Source organism: Microtus ochrogaster, chromosome X (genome assembly GCF_000317375.1).
Source record: "Microtus ochrogaster isolate Prairie Vole_2 chromosome X, MicOch1.0, whole genome shotgun sequence".
Taxonomy (NCBI): Eukaryota; Metazoa; Chordata; class Mammalia; order Rodentia; family Cricetidae; genus Microtus; species Microtus ochrogaster.
In genome coordinates, this window is record NC_022026.1 from 49,616,060 (window position 1) to 49,636,261 (window position 20,202).

Below are 20,202 nucleotides of genomic sequence, written 5' to 3' on the forward strand. Positions count from 1 at the left end.
ACTGGCTAGGCCCCCACAAAGCCAGAGCTAGAAGTAGGATCAAAACCCAGTGCCATTATCCTTGGCTTCTCAGCAGCCCTCATTGTCCGTCATATTCAGAGAGTCCGGGTTTATCCCCTGATTTTATTAACCAGTCTTTATTATTAGTCTTTTAGGCCCAATTTTCATCGGACATGAACATCATTAAAGCCAAAAAAACTAGCTCTAAAACTCATCAGGGTGCCACAGGAAGGAGCTGGAGTGAGAGCTTGTTACATGTAGGAAGCTGCCCTGAGAGACAAAAAAAGGAGGGACCTGTGTGACAAGGTCACTGGGGTATCCCATCCCTACCACAGAACAAGGGAATAGACCAGAGGTGCTCTCTGGAGGGTCTCATGGCTATGTAGGAGTCAGTACTTCCTTGGAGATAAGATCATCTTGAAGGGAACTGACGATCAGCTCCCACAATGGCAGTGGCAGGCAATGTCTTCCTCAGTGGTCTTGCTGGTAGCTGGGATAACCTAGGGCCAGAGGTCCTTTAATAGTATTAGCTGGCTGGGCTTCTATAGGAATGGGGGTACATTGTGGAACAGCCAGGCAGTATAGCAAGTGAGGAGGATGCCAACACCCTCACTGAAGGTCAACAAAAGACCCTACATCACCACCGAGCCAAGATGGCCAGCAGACTACTGAGTGTGGCCAGCCCAGGAACATCATTTTCTTGAGGTTCTTTTTCAGTTTTACTATGTGCTTTATCACAAAAGCATACACATACTAGTATTAAACAGTATTTTGCTCTTGAAGACACAATCTAAAAGAAGTGAAGACGACTGACAGTCTAGTCTCAGGGACAGAGCATGCAAGGATACATTCCAGGTGAGCACATCTGTCTCTTCCAGCCTACACATAAAAGCAATGACCCCCTCAGAGCTGTTATGTCTATCTTAGTTGCTTTAATGAAGAAACATTAAAATAGAAACAGCAGTTGTTCTGCTGGTTTTTAACATTTTCTCCTTGAATGAGACATTTAGAACAGGTTCAGATATGGAGACATGACATTAGTAGGCACAGATGGGACTTACCAAACCGGGGGCTTCAGTTTGAACAACCTCTCTGCTGCCTGGACAGCCTTCCCAATATCGCTTGCCAACATGCTGACGGTGAAGAACTGACCTACGTCCCAGTAATTGTTCATTTTCTCCAGGCTCCCTTTTCTTCCCAATAAACTGTTCAGCCGGACACCTTAAGAATTGGAGTTTTGATATCATGAAACAAATCTTTCTAGTTCTGCCATATCATACAAGAATTTAGGAAAAGGATGAGCAGGCATTTTATTTGGCTGCTGTGTCAGGTTTGCTATTGTAAAGTAACTGTAAAGCAGCATTAGTTATTTGAACGGACACACACACACACACACGCACACCCGCACGCACACACACACACACACACACATCTTGTTGTGTAGGCCAGGCTCTCTGGAAGTCATTATGTAGAATAGGTCCCAGCCTCAAGGAGATCTACCCGTGCTGGGATTAAAGATAAGTTGAAAAGAACTTTTTAATGTTCAACTTGTATAATGGACAGCTTTACCTATTTTCCTTAGTTCCATCGAAGTTTCAAACTGTTGTCCAGAAACTATCAGTAAAACTGCAAGGTTAATTCCAGAATAAAGAGATGACTGGAGTTCAAACCCTTTGCGATACCTATAATTATAGAACCACCAAATTCTTATTACATTAAGTTATTGATTTAGAATGAAATGTGTACACAATAATACAAATGATCTTTTCATGAAAATACTTATTACTCTAATGTTTTATAGTTCCCTCCCCCTAATCCTGATGAACAGGTACATACAGCGTCAAAGTTTTAAAAATGTAACAGCAACACAGTAATTTACACTAAGAAGCTTTTAGTTTTTCTCCTAAGATATTTTGATTATAGAAGCTTGTATTGACTATATAAATAAGGAAATAAAATGAAAACATACAAAAGAAATTTAAACTCCATTATAATCCTCCAAAATGATAATTTGATATCTAAGTCTCATTTTAAGTTAAATTCCTCAGTGTATATTGGGTATTTTTATTTTATAGCAATAGCACCAATCATGGGTTATTTCTCTACATGCCATTTGCTTGCTTGCTTCCATTATCACAACAGTGAATCCTTCTTCATGTACGACCATACTGCCTGAATAGCAGATCCTAAATGGCTATCAATGCAAATGTGCGGGGGAGCTGAGCGGTAGGGAATTTACCATGTTAGGATAGGGAATAAGACAAAAACTCTTAAGTGTGCCAGTTTATAGGTAGAACTTTACAATTTCATTTTAACTCTCATCTTTATTCTTTACTAGACACAAATGTTTATCCTATTAGCAAGTATGACTACTATGATATAGAAAAATAATTTATTCAATGGGGTTGAATACCAAGGATTTGCAAACTATGGGTGATTTTCTTTTCATTTATGTGACAAGAGAATTTAGTGACACAATAATTCTTAAAGTGAAAAGCTATCATTCAGTTACAATGCGGTTTTATGAACTTTGGAGGATAACTCAAGTACCACCACACAGACCAGAGGACAGCAAGAAAATCATTGCTACTCAACAGAAGTCCAACCTGTTCTAAGACTTTAAAATTTCATATATCTTACTGGATCTTCCCATTGTTTTTCGTCACAAGGGAAAGTAATGCCAAAGCTAAACATGGCAGAGGTTCATGCCTCTATTCTCAGTACTTGCAAGGCTGAGACAAGAGATTTGCAGTGAACTCAGTATCAGTGTCGCCCAACAAGGGGACAAAAAGAGCAGGTGATGTGAGATCACGGTCTAAGAGGGAAGTTGAGCGGATGTCCCTCTCAATGGGTCCTAATGTATGGAAGCGGTTGGGAATCCCAGAGAAATTTGTGCGCACAAAAATTAGGTGGCCAAGATACAGCATATTTCTCTACCCTTTTGCTTTTGGTAGGCCACATGACTTATTTTCACAAAATGTAACACAAGTGAGTTCAAGTGAGTTCTTGAAAATTAGCCTCAGCAGGCCTTGTAGCTCCTACCTTCACTTTAAACATCAGCGCCAAATATTCATGGGGCCATCTTAGGGTTCCTAGTTCTGCCTAACCCTCAAGCTGATAGCAACTTCAGGAGTGAGGACCAGGATGGGAACTGCCTCAAAATCCCACAGAATCACAAGCCTCCAAAAAATAAAATAGTTTTATTTTTAAATATCCTATTTAAAAACACAAATGAGGGGCTGAACTATTGCTCAGTAACAGAGCACTTTCCTATTATGCACAAGGTCTTGGGTTTGATCCCTATCACCCCCAAAATAAAACAAAATAAAATAAAATTTCAGAACACTCTCTCGGCCTTCTTTTTACCCTCCCTCTCTGCTTCACTCTCCCCTCAAGCCTTCACCAGAAGTTGATATCCTATAGATTTTATTTGTTTGCTGACTTCTCTCAACAGCAAGGCAAGGTCCTTAAAGATAAGGATTCATGACTGTTGTGTCTGCACCTCCCATACAGAAAAGTGTCTAGTACAAAATAAGCCTTGAATAAACATTTGTTGAATAAAGACAGGCAGACATGAATAGCTCACTGGGAGGATAATGCTCAATGGTGGTAGACACAATTCTGGAAAGGACAACTGGTAGAAGCACATGATGCCTCCTTTCTCCCGAATGAGTAAATGAATGGGATAAGCATAAACAACAGCAGGAACCCATTTCTCACAGCTTTCTCTCAGAACCAGAAATGTGAACATCCCTAGACCACATATATTGCAATGGTTTTCACTGTCAGTTGGCAAGCATATATACGCACTAGGGAAAGCCCTGGCTATTTAGCCTACATGGTTCTGCTCTATGTAGCACTGTGTGTGCTATTTACCACTCAATGGCACTGTCTCTGCTTGCATCCTCTTCACAGCCTGAATCCAGGAAGATGTCCTTATAGATCCTCCCACACAGGCAAAACATGTCAGGAGCTGGGTGATCACAGCTTTGCAGAACTTGGAGCATGACCCGGAGAGCCTTCTCACGGTCACCAGTGCTGTTTCTCCTGAAAAATGTTATGAGATCATAAACATCTAAGTTAAGATGTTTATATATATATATATATATATATATATATATATATATATATACACACACTCATTTGTTCTGTTCAAAGGACAAGTACTCTAAGATTTTTTTCCCTTTTCAAATGTATCAACTACTTAAGAATTGTGCCAGAAAAATCTCATATAAAAGTATAGTCAATTCCTTTCTTGATTTTATTCTTAATGTATCAGAAGAAGAAAAGAGGAAAAAACAGTATTCAAAAGAGACTTAAGAGCCATTGTCAATCAAATGCAATATATAAATGATGTCTAGATTCATAATCAGACAAATCCACTGTAAAAAAAAAATAAGACATTAGAGAAATGGCTTGGTGGTTACGGGCACTTACTGCTCTTGCAGAGGATCCAGATTTTATTCTCAGTACCCCATGTCAGGTAGCTCACAACCGCCTATTACACTAATTCCGGGGGATTTAACACCCTCTTCTTCCTCTGCATGTATTATGGTGTGCACATATACAAGCAAGCAAAGCACTCATAAACATAAAATGAAAATAAATCTTTTTAAAAAGTAAAACTGTGAAATTGTGAACACTGATATTAAGGAACTGTAATTATTTTTAGCTATGATACCATATCTATAATTATTTCATAAAAGCACCCTTAACCTTGATATATCTGTTGAGGAAATGGAACATCTTTCATTCATAATAAAATCTGATCTTTTGAGTAGAAGAAAGTGAGGGTTAAGGTAAAATAAAATTTTGCTTTTGCAAATTTATCTATTCAAGTGAATAAAGGGTACATGGAGATTAATTATAATGATGGTTAGTTTTACATATCAACTTAACTTTGCTAATGGTTTCCTAGAGACTTGGTAAAAATATCATTTCTTGGTGTGTGGGAGAGACTGGCATTTGAGTCAATAGATTAAAGACCCACTAGCACCAATGCTAGTTAGCACCACTAACACACTGCGGTCCACGTAGACCAAAAAGGCTAATCTCAATCTATTTTTCTCCTTCCCTCCCTTTGAGCTGTGAAATTATCTTCTCCAGCCCTTAGACACTGAAGTTCCTGGTTCTAGGTTTTCAGACTTCAGGGATCATGTACAGTGGCACTCCTAATTCTCATGCCTTTGGACTCACTGAATTCTAGCACTGGTTTTCCTGAGTCTGTGGCTTGAAGGCAGCCTATGGATGGGGCTTCTCAGGCCCCATAACCACACGAGATAATCTTAGTAATAAATACTTTTGCATTTCTATTTCCTCCATCTTTTTAGACATGATCTCACTTTGTAGGTGTGGTTGTTTTCAGAATTTACTGTGTAGACAAGGCTGATGACTCAAACTCACAGTGATTCTGCCTTTGCCTTCCTAGTGCTCATATAAACATGTGCCACCATCCACCATACCAGACTCTCTGATTTCTCTATTTCCTATTGCTCTTTGTCTATGAAGATCCTTGCCTACAATTACAGTATTCTCCAATTTTTGAAATTTTACATAAAAATTAAGATAGGCAAGCATCCCGATTTTAACAAGTCAACTTCTTTCTCAGGGAAGGGGGGATTCTTGGAGACAGGGTTTCTCTTTAGCTTTGGAGCCTGTCCTGGAACTAGCTGTAGACCAGGCTGGCCTAGAACTCACAGAGATCTCCTCCTGCCTCTGCCTCCCGAGTGCTGGGATTAAAGGCGTGTGCCACCACTGCCTGGTTACAATTCAACTTCTAGAATTTATAATATACAATTTTCCCAACAAGCTTTGAAAAGTACTTTTGTTACGGCATTGCTTGTAATAGTGAACAATTGGAGATGGTTGTAAATGTCTGTTGACAGAATGAACAGGAAAAAATGTATAACAACCAAGCTATGTAATACAATGCAGCCCTTAGAAAGGAATAAATACATAATAATATAGAATAATATCCATAATGTTGTATGGAAAAATGCTAATGAAAAGCACGATCCTGTTCTTTGAAATAAACACTATAACACAGATGTTCATGCAGATAGACAGAAGCCTGGAAGGATACACATTAAACTCTTTAGAAAACTCTCGTGAGGATTTGTATAAAATGGTAGTCTTTATGCTTTGTTAATAACTAGTCTAGTGAATCCTTTAAATATTTTGTTGGGACATGTCACTCAGCCCAAGATGAACTGAAACCCAGTATGTAGTCCAGGCTGGCCTAAAGCTCATGGCAGTCCTCCTGCTTCAGCCTCCAAAATTCTGAGATTGTATCTACTACACTCAGCTTTATTCTAGTAAAATCAATAAAGAAACTAATCTTCTTAAATTTTGGTACTTTTATAGCAGGTTTTTAAAAATGTTTTCTTTCCTAAAGACATACCTCAAAAACTTACTTCATCATCTAAGAAGACAGAATAGTACCTAAATAGGCTTTCTCAACTGGGGTTCCACAATAAAATTAAACCCTAGAGAGCATTATCATATCATTTGTATGACAGTTTCTAAATTCTTCCAAAGATGGTACATGACTAGCCCCACTGCATACTCAGGAAAGAATTATTCATGTCATTCACTGGATGCCATGGGGCATTAGGCTTTATTTCTCTTGTTGGGATGTAACTCAGATTGAGAAGCGCTAGTGTAGACATTTGGCATCCTTTTGGGAACCTGTAAAAATTAAGCCTGTTTTTCTACTCTCTTTTTCTATCTTCTACCTTGGTCTTGTTTTTAATGCATTTGTGTTCCCACTCTCTTTGTCATAGAGTATCCCATTTAACAAGGCTGCAAATCAGACTTCTTTTTCTATAGCCTACCATGATATTCTTCAATTCTTTAACAGATACCAAACCAACTCAAATTTACTAAAGCATCTAGATAACTCCTAACATCTATGGTAAGAATGTGAAAAATTATTAGATTTCTATACCTGTTACTAGGCAACTTTTGAGGGATGAAATATTCAGGATTCTTCAAGGAATGTGCTTAACTCACCTAAATGCTTTCAAGTTGGGCTACTTTTTTTCTGGACTAGTTATACTAAAATTTCATTTTGAGTTTTTAAAATTATTATTAACTTGAACTTACCCTTGTTAAAAACAAAATGTCTTTTGAATAAACACAAATCAAATCAAACACCTGAAAAAATGAAAGCCAAGAGATTTTCAGCTTAAAAGCCAATTTAAGACAGGCACTAAACAGCTTATCCCTTTACTGGTTACTAATCAGCTTTCAGATCTGCTTATCATTTTCAGATCCCAAGTATCCAGAAACAAGCCCTACAGATAAAAACTTCTGTGTTTAATCAGTCAGCAACGTCAGTTTCTGACACTAAGGACATATCACAACGACAAAAAAAAATAAAGATGATAGTGGTCTTAACCTTATTAGACATACCTAGGGGTCTTTAAAAGTCCTGGAATCCACTGTGCACACCAGATCAGTTAGTTAAATGTCCAGATATGAGACTTGGCCATCCATGCTTTTTATCCTGCACATTCGGACTCAGTATGTCTGCACTATTGCTAAATCTATGTAACAATTCTCAGTCCTTGAACTGTCTGATCATTTGATACACACATGCATTTGACCTGTGTGTGTACATGACAACTGTGGCTCCTTTTTCATTCATTTGAGTAGCAGGACACTGCAGTCACCTGATTATTCTCTTACTGGAGCTTGGTTACTACTTATATCTATCATCTTAACAATGGAGATGTCCAAACGCAAACATTTGGCCCTTCTCCTCTGTATCAAATACATTAAATCTCCTCATAGTACAATCTAGTTATAACCTGAGTTTTCAAACCATCTATATTCTGACAACCATCAAATTTCTACTTCTGGCTCAGATTACCCCCCAAACTCTAGATTTATATCTCCATCTGAGTATACCCTTTGCATGTCTAATCTCTCAAATTCAATACATCTAAAATTATTTGATCACACTATCATAATGGTCTTTTTGCAGCCTTCCCCATCTTGTTCAATTATTAGGCTAAAAAATAACATTAGTCATGCTTTATGTCCCCTAATATTGTTCTATATATCAAACAGATGCCACTGGTTTTTATTTCAAACCATATCTGAAAAATCCACTCCTCATGACTTCCACAGTTAGCACCATGGCCCAAGCCACAGTCCTTCCCCCTCCCCCTTCTCCCTTACTTCTCTACAATGTATTCTTTTTTTAAAAAAATTATTTATTTATTAAAGATTTCTGTCTCTTCCCCGCCACCGCCTCCCATTTCCCTCCCCCTCCCCCAATTAAGTCAATGTATTCTTAACGCAGAAGCCATTGATCCTGCAACAATTTTATGTCAGGTAGCAGGTCCAATCTAACCTCTCCTGGAGCAAGTTGGTGTATTACTGCATCCCAGCACTCTAGAGGCTAAGGCAGGAGGATTATTATAAATGTGAGGTCTGACTACACAATGAGACTCGGCTTTAAACAATACAACAACAACTCTTCGGGGACACTTGGTTTAGAAAAGGTACCATTTTCTAAAAATGGCCTCCAATACTTTCCAAGATATCGTAGTTAGTTATTTCTCCAATCTCATCTCTTCCCACCTATACTCCCCATCATCTATGCATCTGCTCCAGCTGTGCAAGCCTTCTTGCTGCTACCTGTGCTAGTCTCTCTACCTATAGCTTTCCTCCCCATGTATTTCGGTGACATGACCCCTGACTGCTTTCTGACATTCCTCCGTATCACTTTCTCATGAGTGAGGTCTTCTCTAAAGAGCCACCATCCTTTCTAGAACATTGTCTTGCAGGTGCTGAAAACAAAATAAAAGACTTTTTTTATTTTTACATTTTTTTTATTGAGAAAAAAAAATTTCCGCCTCCTCCCAGCCTTCCCCTCCTCCCACCCTCCCCCCACTCCTCTCCCCCTCCCTCTCGAGTCTGAAGAGCAGTCAGGGTTCCCTGCCCTGTGGAAAGTCCAAAGTCCTCCCCCCTCCATTTAGGACATACGAGCATGTGAACGGTCCTTCCTATGGTGGGAAGTCATGATGAAGTCAATTACAGAAGTATGACAATTTCCACACTTGCTTGCCTGGTCTCAGTAGACCACTGAAAGAAAGAGCCTTTGACAGTAAAGACAAAAGTAAATGAGCTTTTTTTTAAAAGAATAAAACAGTATTAAGATGATAGAGAATCCAATTTAGAATTATCCGTAAGCAAAATAAAATCACTCACCCTAACAATTCTGGTGTTCTATCTCCACTCCCTAGTCTAGAAATGAAAGATAAGCTCAGAAACCAAAAGCTATCACATGCATTAATCACAGCACTTGGATTCCAGGCCCTGCAAAAACTGAGTCCAAAGATATCAGAAATGGCAGTCTCTGGCTCTTTTTGCACAAAATATTGATAAGACAGAAAAGGCAGCAGAGGGATGGGGGTTGGTCTAATCACAGGTGAAGTGAACCAAATTAAAATGCAATGCATTGTCAACCTAGTAGTCTCTACAACTACTAGAAAGCCATAAATGCTAATCATCGGGTCTAGGCAAGGCTTCCAATACTCATAGTAACAAACAAAACTAAACCATACTTCGACTCAGGTGTTTGAGAAAAGATATGTGGAGTACAGTAAAATTCTAAGATGTGCAGAGAAGCAGAAAAATGGGATCCAATAATTGAGATACAACATAACCAACTGGACTGCCCTAGGGATGACTTTACTGAAAGAAAGAGAACTCGGGAGAGATGTGGGCATCTATGTGTATGATCTAAGCATTTGGGACACTAAGACAAGAGGGATTCGATGAGGTCCAGGCTAGCCTGAGAAACAGTGTGACACTGTCACAAAAACATCTACTCCACACTTGGAAAGCAGAGGCAGGCAGACCTCTGTGAGTTAGAGGCCAGTCTGGTTTACAAAGCGAGTTCCAGGACAGCCAGAACTGTTACACAGAGAAACCCTGTGTTGGAAAAAAGCAAAACAAATAAACAAAAATCTACTCCAAACAAAAAGTTTGAAATCAATTATTAACAATACATTGCTTCTATAAATATTGTACATGGTGGGGGTGGAGAAAGGGAGGGAAAGAGGAAAGAGGGGAGAGAAGTAATTGAGGAATAAGGCAGAGAAAGAAGAGTAATGAAATCTCTAGAACCCAAGTCTAAGAACCATAGGAAAAAAATTTAAAAATCACTGAATGGGTATATACAAATTCTGACACGACCCAAAAAAAGGTGAGGGGGGGGGACCTAGATCAATCAAAACTATGCAAATTGAGGCTGGATGGGAGTGGAAAGTGACTAGGAAGCAGTAAAAAAAAGGTAACTTTTGTGGATTAAATCATTGTAGCTCTCAGCACTGGTAATCTGATGAGTATTATTTTGTTGGCCACACTCATCAATTATTTACTGCTAATTTTACATTTTATTGTATATAAACTATGCCACAATAGAGTTGTGTTAAGAGCATACAGAAGACAATTGGTGTATCTGAAAGTGTTTTATGGGGTCACTGATGGGTCTGTTTTCTTTCAGATACTCTCCTAGTCTTCACCACTCTGCTTTGTTCAGGCTAAGTCTTCAGGCTTTTATGACCATGTATCTGGCTATCGCCACTGGAAGGCCATCTAGGTAGGTAACTGGAAGATGGGGATGAAGAAAAGATCAAGCAATTTTGTCTGTCCTTTCTTGGTTTGGGGCACCTCTGACCACAGCTGGTCCTCTTCCATAGACAGCTCCCAGGAGGCTGCCTCAGGGTCACTACTCCAGGTTACTTCTGTATCTGGCTTCTGCTAATGTCACCCTCTATTCTAGACCTCTCCAAAGAAAGAGTGGCGCAGCTTCCTATAGCTGCTAATTTCTAGGCTGCCTCCCGGTTTTCTGATTCCATCAACTCTTTCATCGTCTATGCAACCAATTTCCCATGTTCGGTTTCCTCCACTTTAAGTACACGAGGTAGTTTCTGTTTCCTGATTGGGCTCTGATAGATACACACCTGCCACAGGAAAGCAGGTGCCCTCCCCGGCCAGATGTCTCATACTTAAAGAAGGGAATGACTAGAAACAACCTATGTTGTCATATGAACAATGCCCACAGCCAAAGAAACGAAAACCAAAATAGTTGTTTCCTACTCTACAAGTAGGTCCAAGTTGCATCACAGGCAGAAACTCTTGCTGTGCTCCCAGCCTGCCAAGTTTCCCCGCCTTCAGGGGGATTCGAAGGAATATGTGATGGCCCTGCACTGACGAGAAGACTGTGCGACAGAACTGGACATTTTGTAGACTGTTCCTTCCACTTGCACAAACGTGGCAGGATCTGAAGCATATTCTTGCCTTGATCCTGTCCTGACATGTTACTAGAAATCTTCACAAAGGATCCAGTTAAAGGCTTCACTTCTTACTTACAAATTGTTGCAGGCTCACTACAGCCTAATTCCTTTCCTTCCTGGTCACCCAGACTCCATTTTCCATTTTCCCTTGCAGTTTATTTGGATGAAAGAACACATGAAGGAAGGAGTAACGAACAGAAACCCCTCACCAGGCTCATAGAAGTCTCCATACAATGACTGAAAAGTAGAAACAAACCCAAATATCCACCAACAGATGAAATGATAAATAAAATATGGTCTGTAGCATGCTCAGCCACAAAAATGAAGTATTGGCATTCTCCAACATAAATGAATGTTTTAAATATTATGCCACATGACAAAAGCCACACACAAAACAACATGTATTTTCTCACTCTATTTATAGGGAATTGCCAGAGCAGGCAAAACCATAGACAGGGACAAAAAAGAAGAATATTGGTTAGCTAGTGAGGTGAGGAGTTGGAAGTAACTACTAATGTGTTGTCAGAATAGATTAATAGTGAATAGGGAGGAAAACTGGAGGAAACAAGAAAGGGAAGTGACTGGTAATGGATAGATTTATTCAGAGGGAATGCTGCAAATGCTCTAAAATTAACTGCAGTTATATGCCTACTTTTATTATAATTTGATATGCCATTTGGTTGATATCCCTGGGAAGGACTTAGAAGAGAGGAAGGAGGGGAAACTGTGGTTGGGATATAATATATGAGAGAAGAATAAATTAAAAATAAACTATGGTTTAATTGTACAACTCTGTTGCATAAGGGAAGAGAAATTCTCATAATTGCCAAGGTATTAACTTTGTGGGCTGTTTATTATAGCAGTAACCTTACCCTGGTGAATACGTAAGTCAACAATACTAAGAAGGCAGATTGTTTCCATGGTCAGGAAGATAAACTCTCTGAGGAGGCTATCTCTCCTGAGTATCGAATACAGAGAAATTTGGAAAATACCTGGGGTCCCTGACTAGGAAGACTTCTATCACCACTGACCCTGGTCTAATCTATGTAAATCTCTGCTTTGGGTCCTAATTCAATGGATACTATTTGTGGAGGTTTGGGTGAAAACGGCCCCCATAGGCTCTGAATACCTGATCTCCTTTTGGTACTATTTGGGGAGGCTATGGAACCTATAGGAGGTAGAGCTTGTCACTTAGTTCCATGGACTCTCTCTCTGGAACTGTAAACGAAAATAAACTCTTTCTTCTATTAAGTCACTTTTAGTCATGGTGTTTTATCACAGCCACGAAAGTAATATAATATGGGTGGTGGTATTACCAGTAATTATTTTTTTGATATTTTCTTTTTTATTGTTTTTATTGCACTACATATTTCCCACTCCCTTTCCTTTCTCTATTTTCTATATATACTGAATATCACTGAAATATTTTATGTATACACTCACATGTAAATAAAGAAGACATGAAAAAACTTGTTTTTTGCTGCCAAACCCTGAAAATAACTATAGCATCCATATATATAGCATTCATTACATACAGATCACTTCTAACTCTACACTGTAGCCAATCACTTAGACATTAGTTAATTTACTCCATTCAACAAATATTTATTGAATGCTTGCATACAGGTTGCACAGTGATCTTAAGCACTGGGTATATACAGTGGCCTAGTATATACCATGGCATAGTCCCCCATCTCAAATTCAGAGTCTAGTTGGAGAGATGATAGATATTACACAAATAAACACAGAGATGTGTCCCTTTTAGATTTAGTACCAGCCTATCTCAGAAAGGGATGCTTGAACTAGATTCTTAAGGATGATCCCAGTCAGTCTAAAGTGATGACAAAAAAAAAGTATTCCCAGACGAAGAACTCCAGATGTAAGCACCCACAGTATCAACAGCCTGCTGCTCCTCACACTAAAGACCAGCTAAAAGTGCAGTGAGCTAGAGAAGGAACCAGACCACTGGAGCTATGTTTAGTTCTCTTCTGAAAAGTTTTTCTAAAGCTCTGCCTAACCAAAAAGACATATCCAGAGCAACTCAGAAGTTTTTGTTCAAACTTTACGTTTTATTCCATATGGTTTTTCAAAGTTTAGCTCCTTCCAAGATGGGTTTGCCTAAATACCTAAGGAGAAGCTTGCTCTTGTCTAGGGAAGAACCAACCATTTGGCCTTCCTCACATCTTCACAAATACAAGAAAGTTGACATATGGGCAGCTGGATCTTCCATGTTTCTGAACTCATTTTATGTGCATTCTGGCTATCCAGTTACTAGTCCCATAAGAGACGGACTTACAGGAACTCTCAACTTTTTCTTACCAATTTTATTGAGCTCTACATTTTTCTCTGCTCCCCTCCCTGCCTTTGCCCTCTCCCATGGTCCCCATGCTCCCAATTTACACAGGAGCTCTCGTCTTTTCCTACTTCCCATGTAGATTAGATCTATGTATGTCTCTCTTGGGTCCTCATTGTTGTCTATGTTATCTGGGATTGTGATTTGTAGGCTGGTTTTCTTTATGTCTAAAAACCACTTATGAGTGAGTATATGTGATAATTGTCTTTCTGTGTCTGGGTTACCTCACTCAAAATAATGTTTTCTAAGGCTGTAGAGATGGCTCAGACGTTAAGAGCATTGGCTGCTCTTCCAGTGGCTTCTCTTCCAGAGGTCCTGAGTTCAATCCCCAGCAACCACATGGTGGCTCACAACCATCTGTAATGAGATCTGGTGCCCTCCTCTGGCATGTGGGCATACACGGAGGCAGAATGTTGTATACATAATAAATAAATGAATCTTTAGAAAAATAATGTTTTCTAGCTCCATCCATTTGCCTGCAAATGTCAAGCTGTCGTTATTTTTTTCTGTTGTGTAGTACTCCATTGTGAAAATGTACCACATTTTCCTTACAAATTCTTCGGGCATTTAGGTTGCTTCCAGGTTCTGGCTATGACAATGCTGCTATGAACATAGTTGAGCACAAGTCCTTGTGGCACAATTGAGCATCCTTTGGATACATACCCAAAAGGGGTATTGCTGGGTCCTGAGGAAGGTTGTTTCCTAATTTTCTGAAGAATCACCATACTGATATCCAAAGGGGGCTATACCAGCTTGCGCTCCCACCAGAAATGCACGAGTGTTCCCTTTATCCCAGCATAAGTTGTCATCAGTGTTTTTGATCTTGGCTATTCTTTCAGGTGTAAGATGGAATCTCAGATCTGTTTTGATTTGCATTTCTCTGATGGCTAAGGATGTTGAACATTTCCTTAAGTGTCTTTCAGCCATTTCAGATCCTCTGTTTAGAGCTCTCTGTTTAGGTCTGTATTCCATTTTTTATTGGATTATTTGTTCTTTTGATGACCAATTTCTTGAGTTCTTTGTATATTTTGGAGATCAGCCCTCTGTCTGATGTGGAGTTGGTGAAAATCTTTTCCCATTCTGTAGGCTGTCATTTTGTCTTGTTGACTATGTCCTTTGCTTTACAAAAGCTTTTCAGTTTTAGGAGGTCCCATTTATTAATTGATTCTCTCAGTGTCTGTGCTACTGGGGTTATATTTAGGAAGTGGTCTCCTGTGCCAATGTGTTCAAGTGTACTTCCCACTTTCTCTTCTATGAGGTTCAGTGTGGCTGGCTGGCTTTATGTTGAGGTCTTTGATCCATTTGGACTTGAGTTTTGTGCATGGTGATAGATATGGGTCTATCTTCATTCTTCTACATGTTGATATTCAGTTATTCCAGCACCATTCATTGGATATGGTTTTCTTTTTTTCCATTTTAGATCTTTTGCTTCTTTGTCAAAAATCAAGTTTTTGTAGGTGTGAGGATTGGTATTCGGGTCTTTGATTCAGTTCCAATGGTCTTCCTGTCTGTTTTTATGTTAGCCAATACCAGGCTATTTTCAGTACTGTAGCTCTCTAACAGAGTTTGAAGTCAGGGATTGTGATGTCTCCAGAGGTTCTTTCATTGTACAGGACTGTTTTGGCTATCCTGGGTTTTTTGCTTTTCCATATGAAGTTGAGTACCATTCTTTCAAGATCTGTGGAGAATTTTGCTGGGATTTTTAGGGGCACTGCATTCAATCTGTAAGATTACCATTTTTACTATGTTAACTTTACCTACCCAGGAGCATGCGAGATCATTCCACTTTCTGGTGTCTTCTTCAATTTCTTTCTTCAAAGATTTAAAGTTTTTGTCATAGAAGTATTCCACTTGTTTGGTTAGAGTTACTCTGAGATATTTTATGTTATTTGTGGCTATTGTGAAGGGTGATGTTTCTCTGGTTTCTTCCCCAGCCCTTTTATCATCTGTGTACAGGAGGGCTACTGATTTTTTTGAGTTAATCTTGTATCCTGATACATTACTGAAAGTGTTTATGAGTTGTAGAAGTTCCTTGGTAGAATTTTTGGGGTCGCTTATGTAAACTATCATATCATCAGCAAACAGTGAGAGTTTGACTTATTTTCCAATATGTATCCCCTTGATCTCCTTTTGGTGTCTTATTGCTCTAGCTAGGGCCTCAAAAACTATACTGAATAGATACAGAGAGAGTGGACAACCTTGTCTTGTTCCTGATTTCAGTGGGATCGCTGTGAAGTTCTCTCCATTTAGTTTGATATTGGCTGTTGGCTTGCTGTACATTGCCTTTACTATGTTTAGGTATAGGAACTCTCAACTGTCACCTGATTTGCTAGGCGACTCCTCTTAAAAGCACAAAAATAGTTTGTTACTAAAGTAAGATGTGGTATACATTGTATTGAGTCCCTACATGAGGCTTAATTTAATTCTTCGGTAAGAATAGGTGAGAAGTAACTTAAAACTTTAAGTTCTGGGGCTTGAGAGATAGCTCAGCGGTAAAAAGCACTTCCTGGTCTTTCAGAAAATCTGGCTTTAATTCCTAGTCCCCACATGTGGACTCACAACTACTCATAACTCCAGTTTCAGGGGATCCAATGCTCTCTTTTGGCTAACATAGGTATCAGGCATGCATATAGTGCATATACATACACCCAGGAAAAACATCCATACATATAAAAATTTAAGTTTCATATATTTGTACATACATACAATGAATTGATTACATTTACTCCCATGACCCTCCACCTACATCTCTTTCTTTCCCTCTAAATTCTCAGTTTTCAGTTGATGTTTTACTAAATAGCACATTGTCACACTATCTTCAAATATTTACGTTTAACATACAGATTGGTGATACTCTCAATCTTGATCAGACATGCTTATTTCAGAGGGTAAAGGTTAATGCAGACAACTTATAACTATGCTAAGTCTTTGAGAATAAGTGATTGTGATTACTCTACCATAGATGGGCTGGCTACATCAATCACCCAATGTTAAGGGAACAACTCAGAAGAAGGGGGTGAAAAGAACTTAAGAGCTAGAAGATGGGAAGAAGTACTGCAAAATGTCCTCTGGGCATGATATGGCTATTGCACACATGAAAACACAGCAACCGTGGTTACCAGCATAAGACCTGCAGCATATCAATCCAGGTGAAAATTTTAACATGGTATGTGCTGGGGGCAGTGGGTTCCAGATGCTCTAGCCCTAGCTGAGGGGCTATTGGCAGATGACAGCTTCTGGAGTAAGAAGAATCACTTTTCTTTGAGGTAGGTAGTCATTAGTAGGTAGCCCATACCCAAATGGATGACCCCACACCTATGAACATATAAACAACACAAACTGGACTCAGTGTGACTTCTATTAAAAAAAGATGATATAAATTTTGGAGGGAGGTATATTTAGGAGCAGCCTGGGGGAAAGTTTCAGGGAGGAGTTGGAGATGGATATGATCAAGATACATTTTACACATGTATGAAATTCTAAATAATAATAAAAATATTTTGTAAAAATTTTCTCATTCTAGAAGGTCATTTGATGGTTAGCATTTGGATTTGATGTTTCATTTGGATCAATGACAGAGCCAACAGTCTCCATCTGTTCATAAAGGAGGGGTCATGGGGTAGTTTTCTCATTATAGTGATTCTCCCATGTTGCTCTCAGAAGATGCTCCACGTGTATGTGCATAATCCAGAGATGCACTGCTAAAAGCTTTCTGGGTACTCACTTATCAGGCACTCAAACAAAACATGTTTTTGAGATGGGGCTTTCCTATGTTGCTCAGGCAGTCTCAAGCTCCTGGGCTCAAAAGATCCACTTGCCTCCGCATTTTAGTAGTTGGGACAACAAGTGTGTGACAATTCACCCAGATTAAAACACTTTTGATTACCATCCCTGACTTCAAACTCTATTACAGAGCTACAGTATTGAAAACAGCTTGGTATTGGCATAAAAACAGAGAAGTCAACCAATGGAATCGAATAGAAGACCCTGACATTAACCCGCAAACCTATGAACACCTGATTTTCGATAAAGGAGCTAAAAGTATACAATGGAAAAAAGAGAGCATCTTCAACAAATTGTGCTGGCAAAACTGGATGTCAACCTGTAGAAGAATGAAAATAGATCCATATCTATCACCATGCACAAAACTCAAGTCCAAATGGATTAAAGACCTCAATATCAGTCCAAACACACTGAACCTGATAGAAGAGAAAGTGGGAAGTACTCTACAGCATATGGGCACAGGAGACCACTTCCTACGTACAACATTGTTTGTAATAGCCAGAACCTGGAAACAACCTAGATGCCCTTCAATGGAAGAATGGATGAAGAAAGTATGGAATATATACATATTAGAGTACTACTCAGCAGTAAAAAACAAGGACTTTGTGAATTTTGCATGCAAATGGATGGAAATAGAAAACACTATCTTGAGTGAGGTAAGCCAGACCCAAAAAGAAGAACATGGGATGTACTCACTCATATTTGGTTTCTAGCCATAAACAAAGGACATTGAGCCTATAATTAGTGACCCTAGAGAAGCTAAATAAGGAGAACCCAAAGAAAAACATATAGGCACCCTCCTGAATATTAACCTTCATCAGGTGGTGAAAGGAGACAGAGACAGAGACCACATTAGAGCACCGGACAGAAATCTCAAGGTCCAAATCAGGAGCAGAAGGAGAGAGAGCACAAGCAAGGAACTCGGGACCGCGAGGGGTGCACCCACACACTGAGACAATGGGGATGTTCTATCGGGAACTCACCAAGGCCAGCTGACCTGGGTCTGAAAAAGCCTGGGATAAAACTGGACTCGCTGAACATAGCGGACAATGAGGACTACTGAGAACTCAAGATTAATGGCAATGGGTTTTTGATCCCACTGCACGTACTGGCTTTGTGGGAGCCTAGGCAGTTTGGATGCTCACCTTACTAGACCTGGATGGAGGTGGGTGGTCCTTGGACTTCCCACAGGGCAGGGAACCCTGATTGCTCTTTGGGCTGACAAGGGAGGGGGACTTGATTGGGGGAGGGGGAACGAAATGGGAGGCGGTGGCGGGAAAGAGACAGAAATCTGTAATAAATAAATAAATAAAATTAAAAAAAACACTTTTGAACAGAGAAATATTACATCATAGCAAATAAAAAAATGTTCACTTGAGAGACAGTGGGGGCAGATAGGAAGGATTGGAAGGGGAAAAGGGAGATGGAGGTGTGGAAATGATGCAATGATATAAATGCAATCAATAGCCATGTAAGAAATACTTTTCTTTTTTTTTTCTGAAGCTGAGGACCAAATCCAGGGCCTTGAGCTTGCTAGGCAAGCACTCTATCACTGAGCTAAGTCCCCAATCCAATGAAATTCTCAAAAATAAAAAAAAATACATTAGAAAAAGGAGAATACAGATAGGCAATTGTTTTTACTTTTAATGTTATAACAGTTATGTTAAAATTTATCTGAAAATGTAAGATACCAGCTACCATCTCAACATTTGATAATTTAGCCATTATTATATACAGAACAAGCTAACCTAGATATTGAATGTTACTGTTCATTGGTACTGTAATCTCCTGTAATTCTCACCATGCAAAGCTATCAGTTAGCTGAACAACATTAATCTATCACTTTACATGTATTATAGCCTTAGTAATACTGACATTTCGATACGAAGAATATTCTTGAAAACTAAGTTCATAGCAATTAGTCTGACAAGGATTTACCATGTACACTGCCCAGAAGAATTCTAAAAAATCAAGTTTATGTCCTCTTATTTTAGTTATACTAAGCATTACACAAATTAAATAAAATAATTGTTTTAAAAAAATTCCCCAGAAAGACAAACATGGTATGTACTCATAAGTGGATACTGGATGTAAAGCAAAGGATAACCAGGCTATGAACCACAACCCCAGAGAAGCTAGGTTAACAAGGAGGACCCTTAGAGGAATACACATGGAGAGCCCCAGCAAAGGAAATTAGTTAACATCTCCTGGGTAAACTGGGAAGGGGAATAGAAGGGAGGAAATGATCACCACCCAAATAAATTATGTGTACCCTATTTTTTTCAGAGGCTGATTCTAGGGGAGAATGTAGACTGTAACTTTATAGTACATAAAAAGTTTTTCTCTCTCCTTCTCCCTTACCCCTCTTTCAGCAGGATCTCATGTATTCCAGACTGCCCTTGAGTTTACTAAGACCTTGAACTTCTGAATTTCCTGCTTATTCAACAGAAACACCCTAGTATCTACAGAACAAAACCTAAATCCCTCATAAGTATGTAGTCCTCAATCTCTAGTACCAGCCTTCCTTACAGCTACCTACTTCTATCATAAATGTGTCCTTCATTCAGGCTGAACTAAACTGATCATTATAGTCAGACCCTACCTTTCATCTTGTAAACATCCATTACTGAAATACTTGGGGTAGTGCCAAGTGACCTTGCAACTGTGCACTGAGTACAACCAAAAGGTTGGTACAAATCCATGTGATGGTCAATTAGTGGGAATTAATTTCCTTTTCCTAGCATGTGGGTCCTT

The 20,202-nt window shown here is 39.2% G+C and overlaps 1 protein-coding gene across 1 annotated transcript in view; it reads right to left on the reverse strand.

Annotated features, from left to right (window-relative positions):
* The window catches only part of Map3k15 (mitogen-activated protein kinase kinase kinase 15), a 128,416-nt gene that overhangs the window by 53,509 nt on the left and 54,705 nt on the right, over positions 1–20,202 (reverse strand). Inside the window, exons 7-9 of the mRNA XM_005358845.3 lie at positions 3,877–4,047; positions 1,570–1,682; positions 1,062–1,221 (exon numbers count right to left, since the gene is read on the reverse strand). Coding sequence (XP_005358902.1) covers positions 1,062–1,221; positions 1,570–1,682; positions 3,877–4,047 — 444 coding nt within the window. The remainder of the gene's footprint in view (positions 1–1,061; positions 1,222–1,569; positions 1,683–3,876; positions 4,048–20,202) is intronic.